This window comes from Haliotis asinina, chromosome 15 (assembly GCF_037392515.1).
Source record: "Haliotis asinina isolate JCU_RB_2024 chromosome 15, JCU_Hal_asi_v2, whole genome shotgun sequence".
In the NCBI taxonomy this organism is placed as follows: Eukaryota; Metazoa; Mollusca; class Gastropoda; order Lepetellida; family Haliotidae; genus Haliotis; species Haliotis asinina.
Window position 1 is genome coordinate 47,784,157 of NC_090294.1, and position 20,082 is coordinate 47,804,238.

The following is a 20,082-nucleotide window of genomic DNA, read 5'->3' on the forward strand; positions in this document are numbered from 1 at the left end:
TCATTGCACTAAGATATCATAGAATATTATGTATCATCCGTACGTGAATTAACCATTATACTTGTACCTATAAAATCCTTCTGTCATAGCATCACATTAACTGCAAGCAAAGTTTCTTCGAATTTTCCTGACAAGAGTCTTTACGTACACGACAAGACCTATCTGGTACATATGAATCAATGCATAAGTAAACATATCAATGCCGAAGATCACCTTAACGCAGAAAAAAAATATTACTTCATTAGCTACTATATACTGTTTCGTGATTAGGCAGATTTGATAAACGATCTGAATGAGCACAAGCCATACTCACCTCCGTCTACGCCCGTATCTACTCACTACTGATGTCGCTACATGCGCCCTTATATTGTGTTATCAGAACATGGGGTCAGTAGGACAGCGTGTTCTTGTCACACACGCCGTACTCACCTCCGTCTAAGCCTGTATCTGTGTTATAAGAACCTGGGGTCAGTATGACAGCGTGTTCTTGCCCAATGCTTGGGTGTATTTATTTGTTTGTTTGTTGTTTAACGCCTCAAACTATTCTAACAAATTCTGACAATATGGCGCTCTGTAAATAATCGAGTCTGACAACAAACCAGACGATCCAGTGAGCAAAACCATATGCATCGACCTATAAGCAATGGGGATGCGATTATATGTGTCAACCAGGTCAGCGAACCTGATCACCCGGTCCCGTCAGTCTCCTCTTACGATAAGCATGGTTTGCTGAAGGTCAGTTCTGACCTTGTCCAATGGTGCGGCTCAGAAAGGTCTGTTAAACGTTACTGTAAGCGATATGTTCTTGATGGTGACTTTGGCAAATACCAGCTATATACATATACAATATTACTTATATACGACATACTGTACATGTATACCACACAGCTGACAACAAGGGAATTAATGACTTGAAAGTGGCTGTCATTGACGTTGACGTTTCTCCATTTCTATGACCATACAGAACACTATTGCATGTGAACACAAGTTCTGTTTGCAAAGACGTTTCGCTCCGTGCTGGAACAGCATGTGGTGCACGAGTGGATGTCACAATTGAACACAAAATATAAGATCTCCAAAACATTATCAATCGGACACGTCATTAGTGAAAGCAGTTCGAATGTTTGGCATATCACAAACAGTTCTCGTCTGTCGTACAGAGACGGGGTTGCAGTGACATCTGTCTGTGGGAGGTCCATACGAAACGACGCCTAGACATTACACAATTACACTGACTGCAGTGCGAAGTAGATTTAAATCAGCTCCTGTTAATTTCTGAGATTTTCGAAAATATACAGAAAAACTTTCAAACTTTATTTGAGAGTAATGAGTTGTTCTAAAAGAGTTTTCCTAACACCTCACTATGGGCGTCAGAGAATTGGGTAGACGGTGGGGACAGACCGTTCACTAATGGCGTTACGTCATGTTTACAGGTAAAATCAAGGTCTTACCTGCCAGTCACAGATATCAGAGAAAAGTCTTGTCGACGCAGCATTTCATGATCATTTCACCAGTTCGCTCGTGTTTTGAACGTGTGCGTGTGCGTGTGCGTGTGCGTGTGCGTCTGTAGTAGTTGATCATACAGGCTATACCACACCTAGCCACAATCCGTACTTTGACCAGCACTTTTCGTAGCTAGACTTCTGACTGAATCTTCCGACAGTTGTGAATGGGTGATTTTCTGTAAAGTGTTTGAGGTTTTTAAATATACACCCTTCGAGTAATTAAAACTGACCATATTTTACAATATTTAGTGCTTCCTTTTCATGATGACTTGTACTGAATGTGATCAAAGGTATTTTCAAGGATAGACTGTTCACACCTGCACAAATATTTGCTAATTTCAACAAAACAAAAACAAAACCTAAACAAAATAAAATATACAAACACGGAAACACAAAACAAAAGAAACAGAAAAAAACAAACCCCGACGACATTGCCATACAAATCGGGGGTATAAAGATGATTTTGTAACCTGGTAGCAGTGATTGCAAGGGGACGTAACTCGTGAGCATCAATTTTGATACACTGTTATACTTTCTCAAACCATATATTGGATTTTAGATGATTTTCAAGTCTGTACTGACTTTTCAGGAGACGGCGAACATCAAAAGAAAATATTTTACGAACAAATATTACAATATAAACAACATATATGTATGCAAAGGTATATTTACAGTATTGGTCAGTTCTTTTTAACAACTTTTTTTCTCGTCGCTCAGTCAGCCATGCCTTAGTATTACATTCTATACATACAGCAATGAAGAACTGTATGTTATATTGTGTGAAATGTATGCCCATTGTGTTTGTGTCATGTGACTATATCTATCAATTCTATCAATCATGTCACCACAAACAGGTGTATTGGACATCGTCAAGTAGCTTGTGTAATAAATGGTTTCATATGTCCTCATGAAACAGTAAAAGCAATAGATTCTGGACTATAATTATTCATTTCTGAATTGTGTTTGTATTCAAACTACACATTACAAACAGTGTTTGTCGTGCGATGACCAACACTCTCAAAATGGTTCCAAACATCTCGATGATGTCTTGCAATATCCGACAGGCGACACTGGGTCCACATACACTATACAGAGTGAAAAGAGCGCATCTGTCAGTTTTGATATGAAACTGATAATTGAAGCTAAACAAATTCTGAACACTCACCATTGACTTAAACTGTTCGTAATAAGTGATTTCTGTCAACTGACCTGACAGTGTGAATAACGAATTCGTTCCTTCTACAAATGTCTTTGGTATAAATGAATTAACAACGTATAACAACAGTGTAATTCAAAGCATCAATCTGGTTTGTTCCCTAACAACGATGTTATGTTACAAAACCTGAAGACAGACCACTGATAAAGTCACACATAACTCAATATGCAAGGAAACATTGATATCGAAATTTCTCAACATACCGTGCGTGCGTGAGTGAGATAGTGAGAGAGATAGTGAGTGAGGATAGCTTTTCGCCGCTTTCAGCAATATCACAACAGTGGACACCAGAAGTGGGCTTCACACGAGACGGGAGGCTGTCCCATCAACCCTCAAAGTGTTTTGTTATCAACGCAGATTCAGACAACAAAAGAATCAGGTCATATCGATAGTGACTACAGATAAATGTTTGATAATGTAGGTTATACACACAACAGATTGTAGTTCACGGGGAAATGAGACACCGTGTCATATTACAGAGATGCTGACTCCTTTCCCCACGATAAGTTCCAATGATGCATTTTATGATACAGACATTTAAGTCTGTATTTGTAATTTGGTATTGGGTAATTTTTCAACATGACGCTGGTTAAATAGTAGATGATTCACCTGTTTAATGAAAACCATCAAACTAAACTTCCTGTAATGTGCACCTATATCTATGACGTCACAAATAGGTGAGTATTAATACCCTATGTCATAAGCATAAGTGATACATTTTTCTACTGATCACTCAATTGACTACGTTATGCCATCTAGTTCCGAATACGTTTTTATGTGAGCATATCAGTTTCTATCTTCGCTTTGTTATCCACTCCATCTATGATTACCAGAGATGAATATACTTGGATCAAAGTACAGATAGTATTGTAACCTCGGCCGTCAGGCTCGTAGCAAGCCGATACTTTCGTGTAAGTCCGATAGGTTGCAGAGCTTTATATTTAGGTAGTATTGAGGACTTGTCCAACTTTCATTTATGAGACCTGAAGTGTTATCGCTTGACTTTTGGATGATTTCGATACCTTCAACATTGTGTTATCTTAGGAGAACTTAAAGTCGTGTATCTTTACTTGAGATTGAAATGTGACATCCCCATATGCAAATATGCTTTGACTCTGCTGTGATACAGTTTAAATACATCGTGTATAAATTGTGCTGTTGTTTTTCAAAACAAAATGACAAACAATCATGATTGTAACATGTACATACATGTCCATGGAAAAACAATCACTGAAAAAGTACAACTTTGAAATTCATAACATGAAGAATAACATGCTTTCTGCACATGACAATTGTATTGGTTATGCTTTGTTATATCAGAATGGTGTAGGTCAGAATGATTCATAGAGGGAATCTCAATTTTGAAATCGTTCTGATAACGTGTATTTTTGTCAAGAATCAGAGGAAGAACTACATTACCATAACAGAATTGTGGATTATACGTTTCTTTCTTACATTTCTACAATAAATTGCAATACCATATAGCTAAGCTATCTCGCAGTCCCTGAACCACATTTCTACTGAGATACATAAATTTTGTTTTGTAATTGTCTCTGTGTGTGGTAATCATGATTTGCAGTGCCCACAGTAATCATTGAGTCTGGGCGAAGAATATCAGTGTCCATTATAATGTATGAGACATTGTGTAATCTATTATCTAACGTTGGTGTTGGGTGGTAAAAGTCTTGACCTTCTTGACCTTTAGGCTGAAATAGGGTCTGTAAAAATATAGGGTTAACGCCTTAGTTGTTTGGTTTGTTGCTTTACGTCGCACTGAGAGAACCGATGACATGCATTCGCTAAGTAAGCCCAATCCCGTCAGTCACCTCTTACGACAAGTATGTGCTGCTGAAGACCATTTGTAACACGGATCTTCACGGGTCCACCTTCAACGTGCAGAGATTAAGAAATATATAGTATTACACAAATATATTTCAAAGAGAGGACTTTATTAAATCTCAAAATATTTCTCCGACACGTTTACTTTCAAGCTGTAAAGAAACCCAGGACCAAGGGAATGAGCTAGTTGGCCGTCAGCGAGAGGTATTGCAGTCACCTCCCAAACTCCCTCCGCCGCCATCTTGTCTATCAAGGGAAGTAAGCGACCACGGTACTCGATAGCATTATCGATGTTCTTTTGTGGAACTGTGAAAACTATCCGTCCACCTGTTGAGATAAACATACCACTGTGCCCAATACTTGCCAATTAAATGAGTAACGGTAAACGTAATTTCAGTTTCATGAAGTTGGAATTCTCAAAAAAATATCACTGCAATAAATAATCACCGAACAATAAAAACGTATACACTAGTGATGATGCTAATACCTTTATATCTTTGTCCTCAATCATTATTGCTTTTCGCTTGTAAATAGAACAGGTATTGACGGAAATTCACCACTCTATAATTGTTTTATTATGTAATTACCTAAAACGTCTTCTAAAAACTAAACTTTGTTCATTTAGTCAAGACGAGTGACTTTATATCAACAATACTGTGACATGTAAACAATAGAATGACGTCATATCTTGACATCATATCATTCATCATAGCAACTCAAGTCAATATGAGTTTTGTTCGGACCTGGGTTGGAGTCAGTGTCAACGGCCATGCGACCAACTCTAGACAATCATGTAGACGGAAAGATATTCTTACATAATAATTGTAAATGATAATCTCAGATGACAGAAACAAATACGATGAAAATGATTTTGGATTATTCAATAATGATGTTTGAGAACAGAATTATAATTGATTGTCCTTATGAAGCTCCGTAAGCACACCCCTAATCTACTCTTTGCAACTTGTTCTAATATAACAAACGCAGAGCATCACTTCTATAATATTTGTATTGATCTTATTCCCGGTAAAAATGTGTCAACATTTGACAGAAACCTGAGGCAGAACGCAGGAGGACGTGAGCGTGTTAAACTAATCTGCCTCGCAGTCCCTGAACCACATTATTTCTCCTACAACTTAAAGCTAGGTATCCTTCCAATGCTAAAGCCCTAAATGAAGCACGTGCAGATTTCCTCAGGGACAGTTTCTGAATCTTCCAGACCCAAGTCCTTTGCAATTTAAATGAGATTATTTATTCCTGTAAAACTTGGATATAGTCAGAGACTAAGGGTTTCTCTATAACCATAACTCTACTTTTTAACGTAAATAGTTTATACTGTGTGCCTTCCTAATGCAACAATCACCAATGGGCACCAGTCAACATCCTGATATTAAAAAACAAGTAAACAATTTAGATCATCGAAGGTAATCAGTGGTCACCAAGAGTCAGTTTCAATATTCTCACCGGGCTTAACGATTCTAATCATCTGGGGGAAGGCGTTGCATGGTACCAAACCCTCGTTAAAGGCTGCCGTTGCCGTTATGCAGTCGTAGAAATCTGGAAGAAAGTTTTCTCAATGTGACAAGAGTATTTCCACTTACAGGCCTTGTGACCCAGTGAGTGAATTATTTCAGGGTAATTTTGAACAGTATTTTTGCCATGTTGGCATGATGTTGGAGGAATGTGAAAGCAGAACAGCTCAAAGAATTCTTCCTCTGTTTAAATCACACAAGGACCATAATCAGGGCAAAGATGTTGGATTCGAATCCTTGAACTAATCGCAAATACTGTGACGACTGTGCTGGAAAAAAACATCTCCTCACGTGCATCACATTTGACCTTTTGGGGAGCTCATTACAGAGCCATTTTCAATAGCTTCGTGAGTACTGCACTTTATCGTGTGTACTTTTTCAGATTTCAGGGGTCAGATAAAATATGTCAGCGGATCCAAGCGTGGTTAACGGTGTAATCAATCCAGTCAAACCCCTATCAAAAGAAAATGGGCACTTTTTACAAGCAATAAGTGCTCGTTTACCACGTTCTCGACACCTGCGTGTTAATCCTTCGGCTCGTGCACACTTATCCATTCCCATCCGAAATTTCGTTTAGCTAGGTTTATATATTCATCTCTACAATATTTCTGTTTGTATTCTAGTTGGGTAATAAATATATTACGGAGTAATGAAACTAACAGCAATTACAATCTAAACTTGCAAATCCAAAGAAAGTGTTCAATGTTATCCTGTCACACAGCTGGTGATGTCAAATTCAATTGATCATTACATGACACAATAACCTAAGTTATCGAAGTAAATTCCTGTGTTTTTATGAGTTATTTACGCCTTTTCCGTTTGGTACCTGTTTCGATTTCCTCCACCCTGTTTTTGTCCATGAATGCGCAGATAAGGCGACGGTAGACGTTTCTGTTTTGTGCCACATCCAACATTTTCTGAGCTGGATCCAGGGCATCGACGTAGGTGAATCCTAGCGCCTTCAGCTGGAACAGCCAAGATAACGATCAACCAAATATATCAAAGGACGTCGCCTTGGAGGTTCCACTACACTATATGAATATCACATGCTGCCCGAGCGAGGACCGTAACTCAAACGGACAGAGGCCTGTGACAGCTGTGATTGGATGAAATAGTGTAAGATGTGTATGTGTTTTAAAAGCACATCCACCCTGTTATTAAAACTGACCACAATTTTAAGTATTTAGTGCTGTCATTTTTATCACCATGGGTTATGCTTATGTGTGTACATATATTTTGAAGTAGGTGACATTCGGTGCGGAGCTGGGGGTTGATGTGTTCCGCTTCCTGTGCTTGGCAAATGTGGCGGACAAGTTTATTGTAGCTTAGAGGACAGACTGTGCCCATGTGTACATGGAATGGCTGTTGATAGCCTGGATATTTTTTAAAAAAAATATAAGGTTACTATAGAAGTCTATGGGAAAACATTTGGTGTTGTGTAACCTGTACAGTCAAGCGCCAGCGCAGCATACGCAGGGAACCAAGCTATAAGTATTGTTTCAAAAACTAAGACCTTTCTCAGTCGGATAAGGGCGATGGGGTAGCTTAGTGATTAAAGGGTTTCCTCGTCACGCCAAAGACCAGCGTTAGATTTCTAATATGGGTACAATGTGTGAAGCCCAGTTTTGGTGTTTCCTCGCCATGATTCTTGCTGTAATATTGCTAAACGCTGCATTAAGCCATACGTATTCATTCACTCTCAAGCGGATGTTAAATTGACATCTTAAACACATGATTTCTTATTGTTAAAACACTTAGTAGTTGGATTCTATACTTGCTTGTATTATGCATTCTTTAAAATTATTATTATAAACGCACATTTTACAAGAAGTATAATTGTATCCTGAAACAAAAGAGAAAAACATATTTCATTTCCTCCCTTCAGTGTCTGAGTGGCAGTGTATAACTGGCGTTTCTAAGGACGTGTCTACCTCGGCGACAGACTACCAACAAAACAACACTTGTCTGTATTTATGATATCACATAATACATATACCTTGTGATCAAAGAGTTGCTAGAGGGCGACGAGTACCTGCAATTGTTCACCGTTCACCACAATTCACCAATCTTAGTAGAGTGTACTTAGGTTCCAGTTTTCCCCTGTTGTAGATTCTTCCATTGTTAGGCGAAAACAATTGTTAATTTGTCAAGCCAAAACAGTGATTTCATTTGCTGTCACATTTTCATATATTTTCTAACATTTGCCGGTGCTGACAAACTTAAGAGCACCAGTTCGTGTAATGACAATGGGACATAATATTCTGGCAAAACACATCAGAAACATGGCGCAAGCTACATCAGCTATTGCACTGCCTCTTCTCTGTACTCACACACTGACGTAACATGTGCTCTCATCGTAGGCAAGTCAGTTTGTTCAGAAACCGTTTCTGTTCACCCAGGAGAAAATGGGTACTGAGTTTCGATAAGTCATGTGATTACTAACCTTTTAGCTCCCCACAGGCAGTCTGGCTTATTAAGGGTAATAATAAGTGGGATTGTAGTGCTTTGAGCATGTCCCTCCTTGGCGTGGAATTCAGCGCATTACAAATTCCCTTGTTATTATGATTATTTATATAGTTTGACCATCAAGTACCTTAATGCCGACGAATCCTGTTCCTGCTCCAACGTCCAGAACTTTTACACTGGATCTTTCACTCTCCGGGTAAATCTTGGCCAAGAAGTCGCCGACAATTTCATGAGCACGCAACCCCTTAGCCCGTACTTCCTGGAAATTAGGAATGGAGACGAATTCAAAAGATTGAACAATGTTGTTATCATCTCAGTTATGATCGCAAAGACGATTGATTTTTTTGTCGTTTAACGCCCACTCCGAAAACCTCTCCTGGACCAGACAATGCAGCGTTAAGCACCGATTTACACAAACATTATACGAAGAAAATCATCGAAAAAAATCATACCATCTGAGCTCATTAGTAGCCTGGTATGACAAGTATGGGTTGCAGAAGATCAATTCCAGGTGAGGATCCACCGTTCTGCCGTGTGATGAAAGAATGTCTTGTTGGACTGTGTAGAATATTCCATCACAAGGGATAGATATTTTAAATCACCCATGTAGGGTCTTTCTAATGACGTTAGTTCTCATTTGATTATTGCTTTTTTGAAAAGACTTACATTTGTTAAACGATTTGGAAATACAAATTTGTTGTTATTGGTAGTCTGGATTAATCACTAAGACTGTTAGTGGCTGTACCCTCAAACGGGGTTGAAGTATTGCAAATTATTGTCCTCATGGAAGAGTACGTAAGTCCCAAATCATTCTATGTACATTTAGTTCTGCCAAACGTTTAAACGTAGTATATTTGTTGTTTTTAATAATGGTCAAATTTCAGTATAATCGCCAATGGCTGAAGGGATGGTGTAAATCCAGCTTCCATCCATCCAGTTCATGCAGGCAGCAAAAGTAACGTAAGTACCCTATGGTGACCTACCTTCAGTTGTTGACGATCTATAGTCCGTGATTTATATCTTCTTTCATTGCAATGTTTTATTAATTTTTCCTACTGGTTTTATGTTCATATCCGTGATGTTCTAGTAATTTCACTGTCCAACATCGACAGGTTTTACTCTTTAAAATGTTTTCATTTTTATTATCTGAATTGTTTTCGTCACGACATGGCTGAGATATTGCCGATGTGACGTTAACTCACTCACCCACTCGACGACATCCTACCTCGTCATAGTCATCGGCGAAATCGTCAAACATTTCGGCTATCTCCTCCGGTGTCATGTCTGACCGCAGCTTTGGATTGAACCTAGCTTCTTTGTGTCGTTGCGCCATTGTGTGGTGTCAAGGTTGTTCAAGGCCTTGTAGAGAGAACAATGCGACAGGTGGTGGAGTATCTGCAATATAAGTACTTGATTCTCAGGCATTAGGGGATTTATCTCTGGAAAAATATATTATCATAGTCTTACCAGTTTTCAAATACACTTAACTGTATCATGACATGAATGGTATGGGTTTACAACTTCTTTAATATTCACAACACATAACTACATATACACATGTATGATAGTTGTAAATTCATACCATTCGATGTCATGTTACCAACCAGCTTCTAAACACCAATCAAGCATCTGATTTAAAGATTTATTTCAGTGAAGCAAATAATGTGGCAACCCTGACAGAAACACACGAGAGTTTTCACAAGGCTTTACTCTATTACAATGCATGACATTACTCTCAACACACGACACTGTTCACAACACATGACATTATTCACAAACATGACACTATTCACAATGCATGTATTTATAATAGACGACTCTATTCACAACACACGGCACTGTTCACAACACATGTCACTATTCACGACACTAGTCACAACACATGACATATTCACAGAACGACTATTCACAAAACGTGACACTTTTTCACAACCAGTGAAAATGCTCACAAAACACGACACTGTTCACACCACATGACACAGTCACTGTTCACAACATATGATACTGTTTACAACTAACGACATTATCCCAAAGAGTTGCCCCGATGCTTTCCTTAAACACCCTCGACAACCTGTTTGCATGTGTACGTAAAGGTGCCATTGATATGGACTGGAAACTCTAAACACGTGACAGAATGGGTCAATGTAACCTTGCTTGACCAGCGTCACATCGACTGTGATATCTCGGTCACGTCACGACACACTCAACGTTATTCGCCATCTTTACACTCCACACAAAACTCTGTACACTTAGGTGCTTCTAATTAGACGTTTAGCCAACAATAGCATGCACCATCATACAATGTGTGTAACATTGTGCCTGTTTCCTCCGTTTTAATAATAAAATGGTAGAGGTTAGAATGTGGAGCCTTGTCTGACCTATCTTGTGTTATTTCACTCATGTCACCCTTAGTGTTACTCGCCATCTTCACACAAACTCATTTCATTAAACTTTTAGTCTTTCCACTAAGATATTCCTTGTCAGCAGGTTATCAACCACGTTGTTCTTGCGTGACATAGCTCAGATGGTTGAGTAGTGCAAGGTTTGGGGTTCGAATCCCAAATTACGCACAGTCTCGATCTGTCTTTTAAAGACTAGATCAGTAAATCATTGCGCTAAGATATCATAGAATATCATGTATCATCCGTACGTGAATTAACCAAATATACTTGCACTTATAAAATCCTTCTCTCATTGCATCACATTAATTGCGAGCAAAGTTTCTTCACATTTTTCCTGACAAGAATCTTTACTTACACGATATGACCTATCTGATACATATGAATCAATGCATATGTAAACATATCAATGCCGAAGATCACCTTAACGCAGAAAAAAAATATTACTTCATTAGCTACTATATACTGTTTCGTGATTAGGCAGATTTAATAAACGATCTGAATGAGCACAAGCCATACTCACCTCCGTCTACGCCCGTATCTACTCACTACTGATGTCGCTACACGCGTCCTTATGTTGTGTTATCAGAACATGGGGTCAGTAGGACAGCGTGTTCTTGTCACACACGCCGTACTCACCCCTGTCTAAGCCCGTATCTGTGTTATAAAAACCTGAGGTCAGTATGACAGCGTGTTCTTGCCCAATGCTTGGGTGTATTTATTTGTTTGTTGTTTAACGCCTCAAACTATTCTGACAACAACAAATTCTGACAATATGGCGCTCTGTAAATAATCGAGTCTGACAACAAACCAGACAATCCAGTGAGCAAAACCATATGCATCGACCTATAAGCAATGGGGATGCGATTATATGTGTCAACCGGGTCAGCGAGCCTGATCACCCGGTCCCGTCAGTCTCCTCTTACGATAAGCATGGTTTGCTGAAGATCAGTTCTGACCTTGTCCAATGGTGCGGCTCAGAATGGTCTATTAAAGAAACGTTACTGTAAGCGATATGTTCTTGATGGTGACTTTGGCAAATACCAGCTATATACATATACAATATTTCTTATATACTACATACTGTACATGTATACTACACAGCTGACAACAAGGGAATTAATGACTTGAAAGTGGCTGTCATTGACGTTGACATTTACAATACCATAGAACTGGAGAAAGACTTTCTCCATTTCTATGACCATACAGAACACTATTGCATGTGAACGCAAGTTCTGTTTGCAAAGGCATTTCGCTCCGTGCTGGAAAAGCATGTGGTGCACGAGTGGATGTCACAAATGCGACTAAACTGAACACAAAATATAAGATCTCCAAAACATTATCAATCGGACACGTCATTAGTGAAAGCAGCCCGAATGTTTGGCATATCACAAACAGTTCTCGTCTGTCGTACAGGGACCACGACGCGGGTGGGGTTGCAGTGACATCTGTCTGTGGCAGGTCCATACGAAACGACGCCTAGACATTACACCATTACACAGACTGCAGTGCGAAGTAGATTTTAACCAGCTCCTGTTAATTTCTGAGATTTTCGAAAATATACAGAAACACTTTCAAAATTTATGTGAGAGTAAGGAGTTGTTCTAAAATAGTTTTCCTAACAACTCACTATTTGCGTCAGAGAATTGGGTAGACAGTGGGGACAGGCCATTCACTAGTGGCGTTACGTCATGTTTACAGGAAAAATCAAGGTCTTACCTGCCAGTCACAGATATCAGAAAAAAGTCTTGTCGACGCAGCATTTCATGATCATTTCACCAGTTCGCTCGTGTTTTGAACGTGTGCGTGTGCGTGTGCGTGTGCGTGTGCGTGTGCGTCTGTAGTAGTTGATCATACAGGCTATACCACACCTAGCCACAATCCGTACTTTGACCAGCACTTTTCGTAGCTAGACTTCTGACTGAATCTTATGACAGTTGTGAATGGGTGATTTTCTGTAAAGTGTTTGAGGTTTTTAAATATACACCCTTCGAGTAATTAAAACTGACCATATTTTGCAATATTTAGTGCTTCCTTTTCATGATGACTTCTACTGAATGTGATCAAAGGTATTTTCAAGGATAGACTGTTCACACCTGCACAAATATTTGCTAATTTCAACAAAAGAAAAGCAAAACCTAAACAAAACAAAATATACAAACACGGAAACACAAAACAAAAGAAACAGAAAAAACCAAACCCCGACGACATTGCCAAACAAATCGGGGGTATAAAGATGATTTTGTAACCTGGTAGCAGTGATTGCAAGGGGACGTAACTCGTGAGCATCAATTTTGATACACTGTTATACTTTTTCAAACCATATATTGGATTTTAGATGATTTTCAGATCTGTACTGACTGTTGAGGAGATGGCGAACATCAAAAGAAAATATTCTGCGAACAAATATTACAATATAAACAACATATATGTATGCAAAGGTATATTTACAGTATTGGTCAGTTCTTTTGAACAACTTTTTTCTCGTCGCTCAGTCAGCCATGCCTTTGTATTACATTCTATCCATACAGCAGTGTAGAGTTGCGTTTGCATGTGAAGAACTGTATGTTATATTGTGTGAAATGTATGCCCATTGTGTTTGTGTCATGTGACTATATCTATCAGTTCTATCAATCATGTCACCACAAACAGGTGTATTGGACATCGTCAAGTAGCTTGTGTAATAAATGGTTTCATATGTCCTCATGAAACAGTAAAAGCAATAGATTCTGGACTATAATTATTCATTTCTGAATTGTTGCAAACAGTGTTTGTCGTGCGATGACTAACAGTCTCAAAATGGTTCCAAACATCTCGCTGATGTCTTGCTATATCCAACAGGCGACACTGGTTACAGATACACTGTACAGAATGAAAAGAGCGCATCTATCAGTCTTGATATGAAACTGATAATTGAAACTAAACAAATTCGGAACACTCACCATTGACTAAAACTGTCTTGTTAAAGACAATAAATGATATCTGTCAACTGACCTGGCATTGTGAATAACGAATTCGTACCTTCTACAAATGTCTTTGGCATAAATGAATTAACAACGCATAACAACAGTGTAATTCAAAGCATCAATCTGGTTTGTTCCCTAACAACGATGTTATGTTACAAAACCTGAAGACAGACCACTGATAAAGTCACACATAACTCAATATGCAAGGAAACATTGATATCGAAATTTCTCAACATACCGTGCGTGCGTGAGTGCGATAGTGAGAGAGATAGTGAGTGAGGATAGCTTTTCGCCGCTTTCAGCAATATCACAACAGTGGACACCAGAAGTGGGCTTCACACGAGACGGGACGAACGGACTAGGCTGTCCCATCAACCATCAACGTGTCATGTCATCCACGTAGACTTAGACAACAAAAGAATCAGGTCATATCGATAGTGACTACAGATAAATGTTTGATAATGTAGGTTATACACACAACAGATTGTAGTTCACGGGGAAATGAGACACTGTGTCATATTAATGAGATGCTGGCTCCTTTCCCCAAGATAATTGCCAATGATGCATTTTATGATACAGACATTTAAGTCTGTATTTGTAATTTGGTATTGGGTAATTTTTCAACAGGACGCTGGTTAAATAGTAGATGATTCACCTGTTTAATGAAAACCATCAAACTAAACTTCCTGTAATGTGCACCTATATCTATGACGTCACAAATAGGTGAGTATTAATACCCTATGTCATAAGCTCGGTGATACATTTTTCTACTGATCGCTCAATTGACTACGTTATGCCATCTAGTTCCGAATACGTTTTTATGTGAGCATATCAGTTTCTATCTTCGCTTTGTTATCCACTCCATCTATGATTACCAGAGATGAATTTACTTGGATCAAAGTACAGATAGTATTGTAACCTCGGCCGCCAGGCGCGTAGCAAGCCGGTACGTGTAAGTCGGATAGTTTGCAGAGCTTTATATGTAAGTAGTAATAGAGGGATTCCTGATTTTGAAATCGTTCTATTGATAAAGTGTATTTTTGGCAAGAATGAGAGGAAAAACTACATTACCATAACAGAATTGTGGGTTATACGTTTCTTTCTTACATTTCTACAATAAATTGCAATGCCTTATAGTTAAGCTACCTCGCAGTCCCTGAACCACGTTTCTACTGTGCTACATAAATTTTCTTTCGTAATTGTCTCTGTGTGTGTGAATCATGATTTGCAGTGTTCATAGTCATCATTGAGTCTGGGCGAAGGATATCAGTGTCCATTATAATGTATGAGACATTGTGTAATCTATTATCTAACGTTGGTGTTGGGTGGTAAAAGTCTTGACCTTCTTGACCTTTAGGAAGAAATAGGGTCTGTAAGAATATAGGGTTAACACCTTAGTTGTTTGGTTTGTTGCTTTACGCCGCACTGAGAGAACCGATGACATGCATTCGCTAAGTCAGCCCAATCCCGTCAGTCACCTCTTACGACAAGTATGTGCTGCTGAAGACCATTTGTAACAAGGATCTTCACGGGTCCACCTTCAACGTGCGGAGATTAAGAAATATACAGCAGTATTACACAAATATATTTCAAAGAGAGGACTTTATTAAATCTCAAAATATTTCTCCGACACGTTTACTTTCAAGCTGTAAAGAAACCCAGGACCAACGGAATGAGCCAGTTCACCGTCAGCGAGAGGTATTGCGGTCGCCTCCCAAACTCCCTCCGCCGCCATCTTGTCTATCAAGGGAAGTAAGCGACCACGGTACTCGATAGAATTATCGATGTTCTTTTGTGGAACTGTGAAAACTATCCGTCCACCTGTTGAGATAAACATACAACTGTACCCAATGCTTGCCAATTAAATGAGTAATGGTAAACGTAATTTCAGTTTCATGAAATTGGAATTCTTAAAAAAAAATTATTGCAATAAATAATCACCGAACAATAAAAACTTTATACACTAGTGATGATGCCAATACCTGTTTGTATCTTCGTCCTCAATCATTATTGCTTTTCGTGGGTCCATAAAACAGGTATTGACTGAATTCACCACTCTATAATTGTTTTATTATGTAATTACCTAAAAAATCTAAAACTAAAACTTGCTCATTTAGTCAAGACGAGTGATTTTATTGCTACAAAGCAATGACTTTATGTCAACAATACTGTGACATGTAAACAATAGAATGAGGTCATTTCTTGACGTCATAACATTCGTCATAGTAACTCAAGTCAGCATGAGTTTTGTTCGGACCTGTGTTGGAGTCAGTGTCGACGGCCATCCGACCGCCTCTAGGCAATCGGGTAGACGGAAAGATATTCTTGCATAATAATTGTAAAAGATGACCTCAGATGACAGAAAGATATACGATGAAAATGACTTAGACTGTTCAATGAGCATGTTTGAGAACAGAATTATAATTGAGTGTCCTCATGAAGCCAACTTGAGTAAACGTAACAACAAGTCCTCTTAGCTCAGAAAATTAGCAACAGGTTTGTGAAACTAGTCAGCAATAGTCTTGTAGATCAAGTAGCTTTAGGTTATTTTATACCTAACGTGACATCCATCACAAGTTTGTTACATGAAGGCGTCAGTCTCTATAGGCACACCCCTAATCTTCTCTTTGCATCTTGTTCTAATATAACAAACGCAGGGCATCACTTCTATAATATTTGTATTGATCTTATTCGCGGTATAAATGTGTCAACATTTGACAGAAATCAGAGGCAGAAAGCAGGAGGACGTGAGCGTCTTGAAGTAATCTGCCTCGCAGTCCCTGAACCACATTATTTCTCCTACAACTTAAAGCTAGGTATCCTTCCAATGCTAAAGCCCTAAATGAAGCACGTGCAGATTTCCTCAGGGACAGTTTCTGAATCTTCCAGACCCAAGTCCTTTGCAATTTAAATGAGATTATTTATTCCTGTAAAACTTGGATATAGTCAGACACTAGGGGTTTCTCTGCTTTTTAACGTAAATAGTTTATACTGGGTGCCTCCCTAAGGCAACAATGACCAATGGGCACCAGTCAACATCCTAATATTAAAAACAAGTGGACAACTTGGATCATCGAAGGTAACCAGTGGTCACCAAGGGTCAGTTCCAATATTCTCACCGGGCTTAACGATTCTAATCATCTGGGGGAAGGCGTTGCATGGTACCAAACCCTCGTTAAAGGCTGCCGTTGCCGTTATGCAGTCGTAGAAATCTGGAAGAAAGTTTTCTCAATGTGACAAGAGTATTTCCACTTACAGGCCTTGTGGCCCAGTGAGTGAGTTATTTCAGGGTAATTTTGAACAGTATTTTTGCCATGTTGGCATGATGTTGGAGGAATGTGAAAGCAGAACAGCTAAAAAAATTCTTCCTCTGTTTAAAACACACAAGGACCATAATCAGGGCAAAGATGTTGGATTCGAATCCTTGAACTAATCGCAGATAGTCTGACGACTGTGGTGAAAAAAACATCACATTTGACCTTTTGGGGAGCTCATTACAGAGCCATTTTCAATATCTTCGTGAGTAGTGCACTTTATCGTGTGTACTTTTTCAGATTTCAGGGGTCAGATAAAATTTGCCAGCTGATCCAAGCGTGGTTAATGGGCTAATCAATTCAGTAAACACCCTACCAAGAAAAACAAGTACTTTCCTGTAAGTAATATGAGTTCGTTTACCACGTTCTCGACACCTGCGTGTTGATCCTTCTGTTCATGCTCACTTCTCCATTCCCATCCGAAATGTCGTTTAGCTAGGTTTACATATTCATCTCTACAATATTTCTGTTTGTATTCTAGTTGGGTAATAAATATATTACGGAGTAATGAAATTAACAGCAATTACAATCTAAACTTGCAAATCCTGACGAAAAAAGGGCATGAAGAAGGGTTTAGTTTTATCCTGTCACACAGCTGGTGATGTCAAATTCATATTGTTCCTCAAATAACACAGTAATATAAGTCCCCGAAATAAATTCCGGTGTTTGGATGAGTCAATTACTCCTTTGCCTTGTGGTACCTGTTTCGATTTCCTCCACCCTGTTTTTAGCCATGAATGCGCAGATCAGGCGACGGTAGACGTTTCTGGTTTTTGCCACATCCAACATTTTCTGAGCTGGATCCAGGGCATCGACGTAGGTGAATCCTAGATCCTTCAGCTGGAACAGCCAAGATAACGATCAACCAAATATATCAAAGGACGTCGCCTTGGACAGTGAAGCGCCAGCGCAACATACGCAGGGAACCAGGTTAGAGGTATTTTTTCAAAAACTAAGACCTTTCTAAGTCGGATAAGGGCGATGGGGTAGCCTAGGTTTTGGTCGTCACGCCAAAGACCAGCGTTAGATTTCTAATATGGGTACAATGTGTGAAGCCCAGTTTTGGTGTTTCCTCGCCATGATTCTTGCTGTAATATTGCTAAACGCTGCATTAAGCCATTATTCACTCACTCTCAAGCTGATTTATAATGTTAAACTGACATCTTAAACACATGGTTCCTTATTGTTAAACCACTTAGTAGTTGGATTCTATCCTTGCATGTATAGGAGCTTGTATTACATGTATATTTACTTGTGTCACAGTTTCTTTTATTTTTTATTATCTGTACACATACACTGACGTAATATGTGATCTCGTCTTAGGCAATGAGCTTGTTCAGAAACTGCTTCTGTTTACCCAGGAGAAAATGGGTACTGAGTTTCGATAAGTCATGTGACCTTGTAGTGCCCCACAGGCAGCTTGGGTCATTAAGGGTAATAATAAATGAGATTGTAGTGCTTTGAGCATGTCCCTCCTTGGCGTGGAATTCAGCGCATTACAAATTCCCTTACTATTATAATTATTTATATAGTTTGACAATCAAGTACCTTCATGCCGACGAATCCTGTTCCTGCTCCAACGTCCAGAACTTTCACACTGGATCTTTCACTCTTCGGGTAAGTCTTCGCCAAGAAGTCGCCGACAATTTCATGAGCACGCAGCCCCTTAGACCGCACATCCTGGAAATTAGGAATGGCGACGAATTGAAAAGACCGAACAGTGTTGTGATCATCTCAGTTATGATCGCCAAGACGTTTTTTTTTTTTTTTTTTTTTTTTTTTTTTGTCGTTTAACGCCCACTCTGATATACTCGTCTGGACCAGACAATGCAGCGTTAAGCACCGATTTACACAAACATTATACGAAGAAAAGCACCGACAAAATGTACCATCTGAGTTCATCAGTAGCCTGGTATGGGTTGCAGAAGTCCAATTCCAGGTGAGGATCCTCCGTTCTGCCGTGTGACGAAAGAATCAGAGTGAAGCATGTCTTGCTTGACTGTGTAGAATATTCCATCACAAGGGATAGGTATTTTAAATCACCTATTTTTTTCTCATTTGATTATTGCATTTTTAAGAGATTTACATCCGTTAAATGCTTTGTAAATAGATAATTCGTGTTATCGGTAGTGTAGATTAATCACTAAGACTGTTAGTGGCTGTACCCTCCAGTGGGGTTGAAGTATAGCAAATTATTGTCCTCCTAGAAGGGTACGTAAGTCCCAAATCCAGCTTGGATTCATGCGGGCAGCAAAAGTGGTGTAAGTCCCCTTCAGTTGTTGGCGATCTATAGCACGTGATTTATATCGTCATGTCTTCTTTCATTGCAATGTTGCATTAGTAACTGATAAAACATAGCAATGAAAGAAGAGCAGATATGTTGCATGAACCCAAGGTGGATTTACACCATCCCTTCAGCCATTGGCGATTATGCTGAAATTTAGCCATTATTAAAAACAACAAATATACTATGATTAAAATTTTGGCAGAACTAAATGTACATAGATTGATAAATTGTGACATGTTAGTTTTTCCTGTTTTTTTTATGTTCACGTCTGTGATGTTCTAGTAATTTTACTGTCCAACATCGACAGGTTTTACTCTTTACAATGTTTTCATTTTTATTATCTGAATTGTTTTCGTCACGACATGGCTGAGATATTGCCGATGTGACGTTAACTCACTCACCCACTCGACGACATCCTACCTCGTCATAGTCATCGGCGAAATCGTCAAACATTTCGGCTATCTGCTCCGGTGTCATGTCTGACCGCAGCTTAAAGTTGAACCTAGCTTCTTTGTGTCGTTGCGCCATTGTGTGGTGCCAAGGTTGTTCAAGGTCTTG

At 39.0% G+C, this 20,082-nt stretch overlaps 2 protein-coding genes across 2 annotated transcripts; both read right to left on the reverse strand.

Moving 5' to 3' along the window:
- Positions 1-4,651: 4,651 nt before the first annotated feature.
- On the reverse strand, positions 4,652-11,614 carry LOC137265825 (methyltransferase-like protein 27). The gene is made up of 6 exons (XM_067801289.1): positions 11,481-11,614; positions 9,784-9,953; positions 8,686-8,817; positions 6,919-7,057; positions 6,025-6,117; positions 4,652-4,887 (listed from the first exon to the last, which is right to left on the reverse strand). Exons 2-6 carry the CDS (start codon positions 9,889-9,891, stop codon positions 4,673-4,675), a joined length of 687 nt encoding a protein of 228 aa, XP_067657390.1. The 5' UTR covers positions 9,892-9,953; positions 11,481-11,614; the 3' UTR covers positions 4,652-4,672.
- A 3,896-nt stretch (positions 11,615-15,510) lies between these two features.
- Positions 15,511-20,052, reverse strand: LOC137265930 (methyltransferase-like protein 27). The gene is made up of 5 exons (XM_067801408.1): positions 19,945-20,052; positions 18,786-18,917; positions 17,939-18,077; positions 17,043-17,135; positions 15,511-15,744 (listed from the first exon to the last, which is right to left on the reverse strand). The coding sequence occupies exons 1-5, from the start codon at positions 20,050-20,052 to the stop codon at positions 15,530-15,532; spliced, it is 687 nt and encodes a 228-aa protein (XP_067657509.1). The 3' UTR covers positions 15,511-15,529.
- Between the last annotated feature and the right edge of the window lie 30 nt (positions 20,053-20,082).

Bases quoted from the DNA above. Each gene is read 5' to 3' on its own strand.
- LOC137265825 (XM_067801289.1), bottom strand. From the start codon at position 9,891: ATGGCGCAACGACACAAAGAAGCTAGGTTCAATCCAAAGCTGCGGTCA. The intron at 7,058-8,685 runs GTACTTGATGGT...TGGCTGTTCCAG, and splicing joins CAGGATTCGTCGGCATTAAG to CTGAAGGCGCTAGGATTCAC. The intron at 6,118-6,918 runs GTACCAAACGGA...ACTTTCTTCCAG, and splicing joins GGTGGAGGAAATCGAAACAG to ATTTCTACGACTGCATAACG.
- LOC137265930 (XM_067801408.1), bottom strand. From the start codon at position 20,052: ATGGCGCAACGACACAAAGAAGCTAGGTTCAACTTTAAGCTGCGGTCA. The intron at 18,078-18,785 runs GTACTTGATTGT...TGGCTGTTCCAG, and splicing joins CAGGATTCGTCGGCATGAAG to CTGAAGGATCTAGGATTCAC. The intron at 17,136-17,938 runs GTACCACAAGGC...ACTTTCTTCCAG, and splicing joins GGTGGAGGAAATCGAAACAG to ATTTCTACGACTGCATAACG.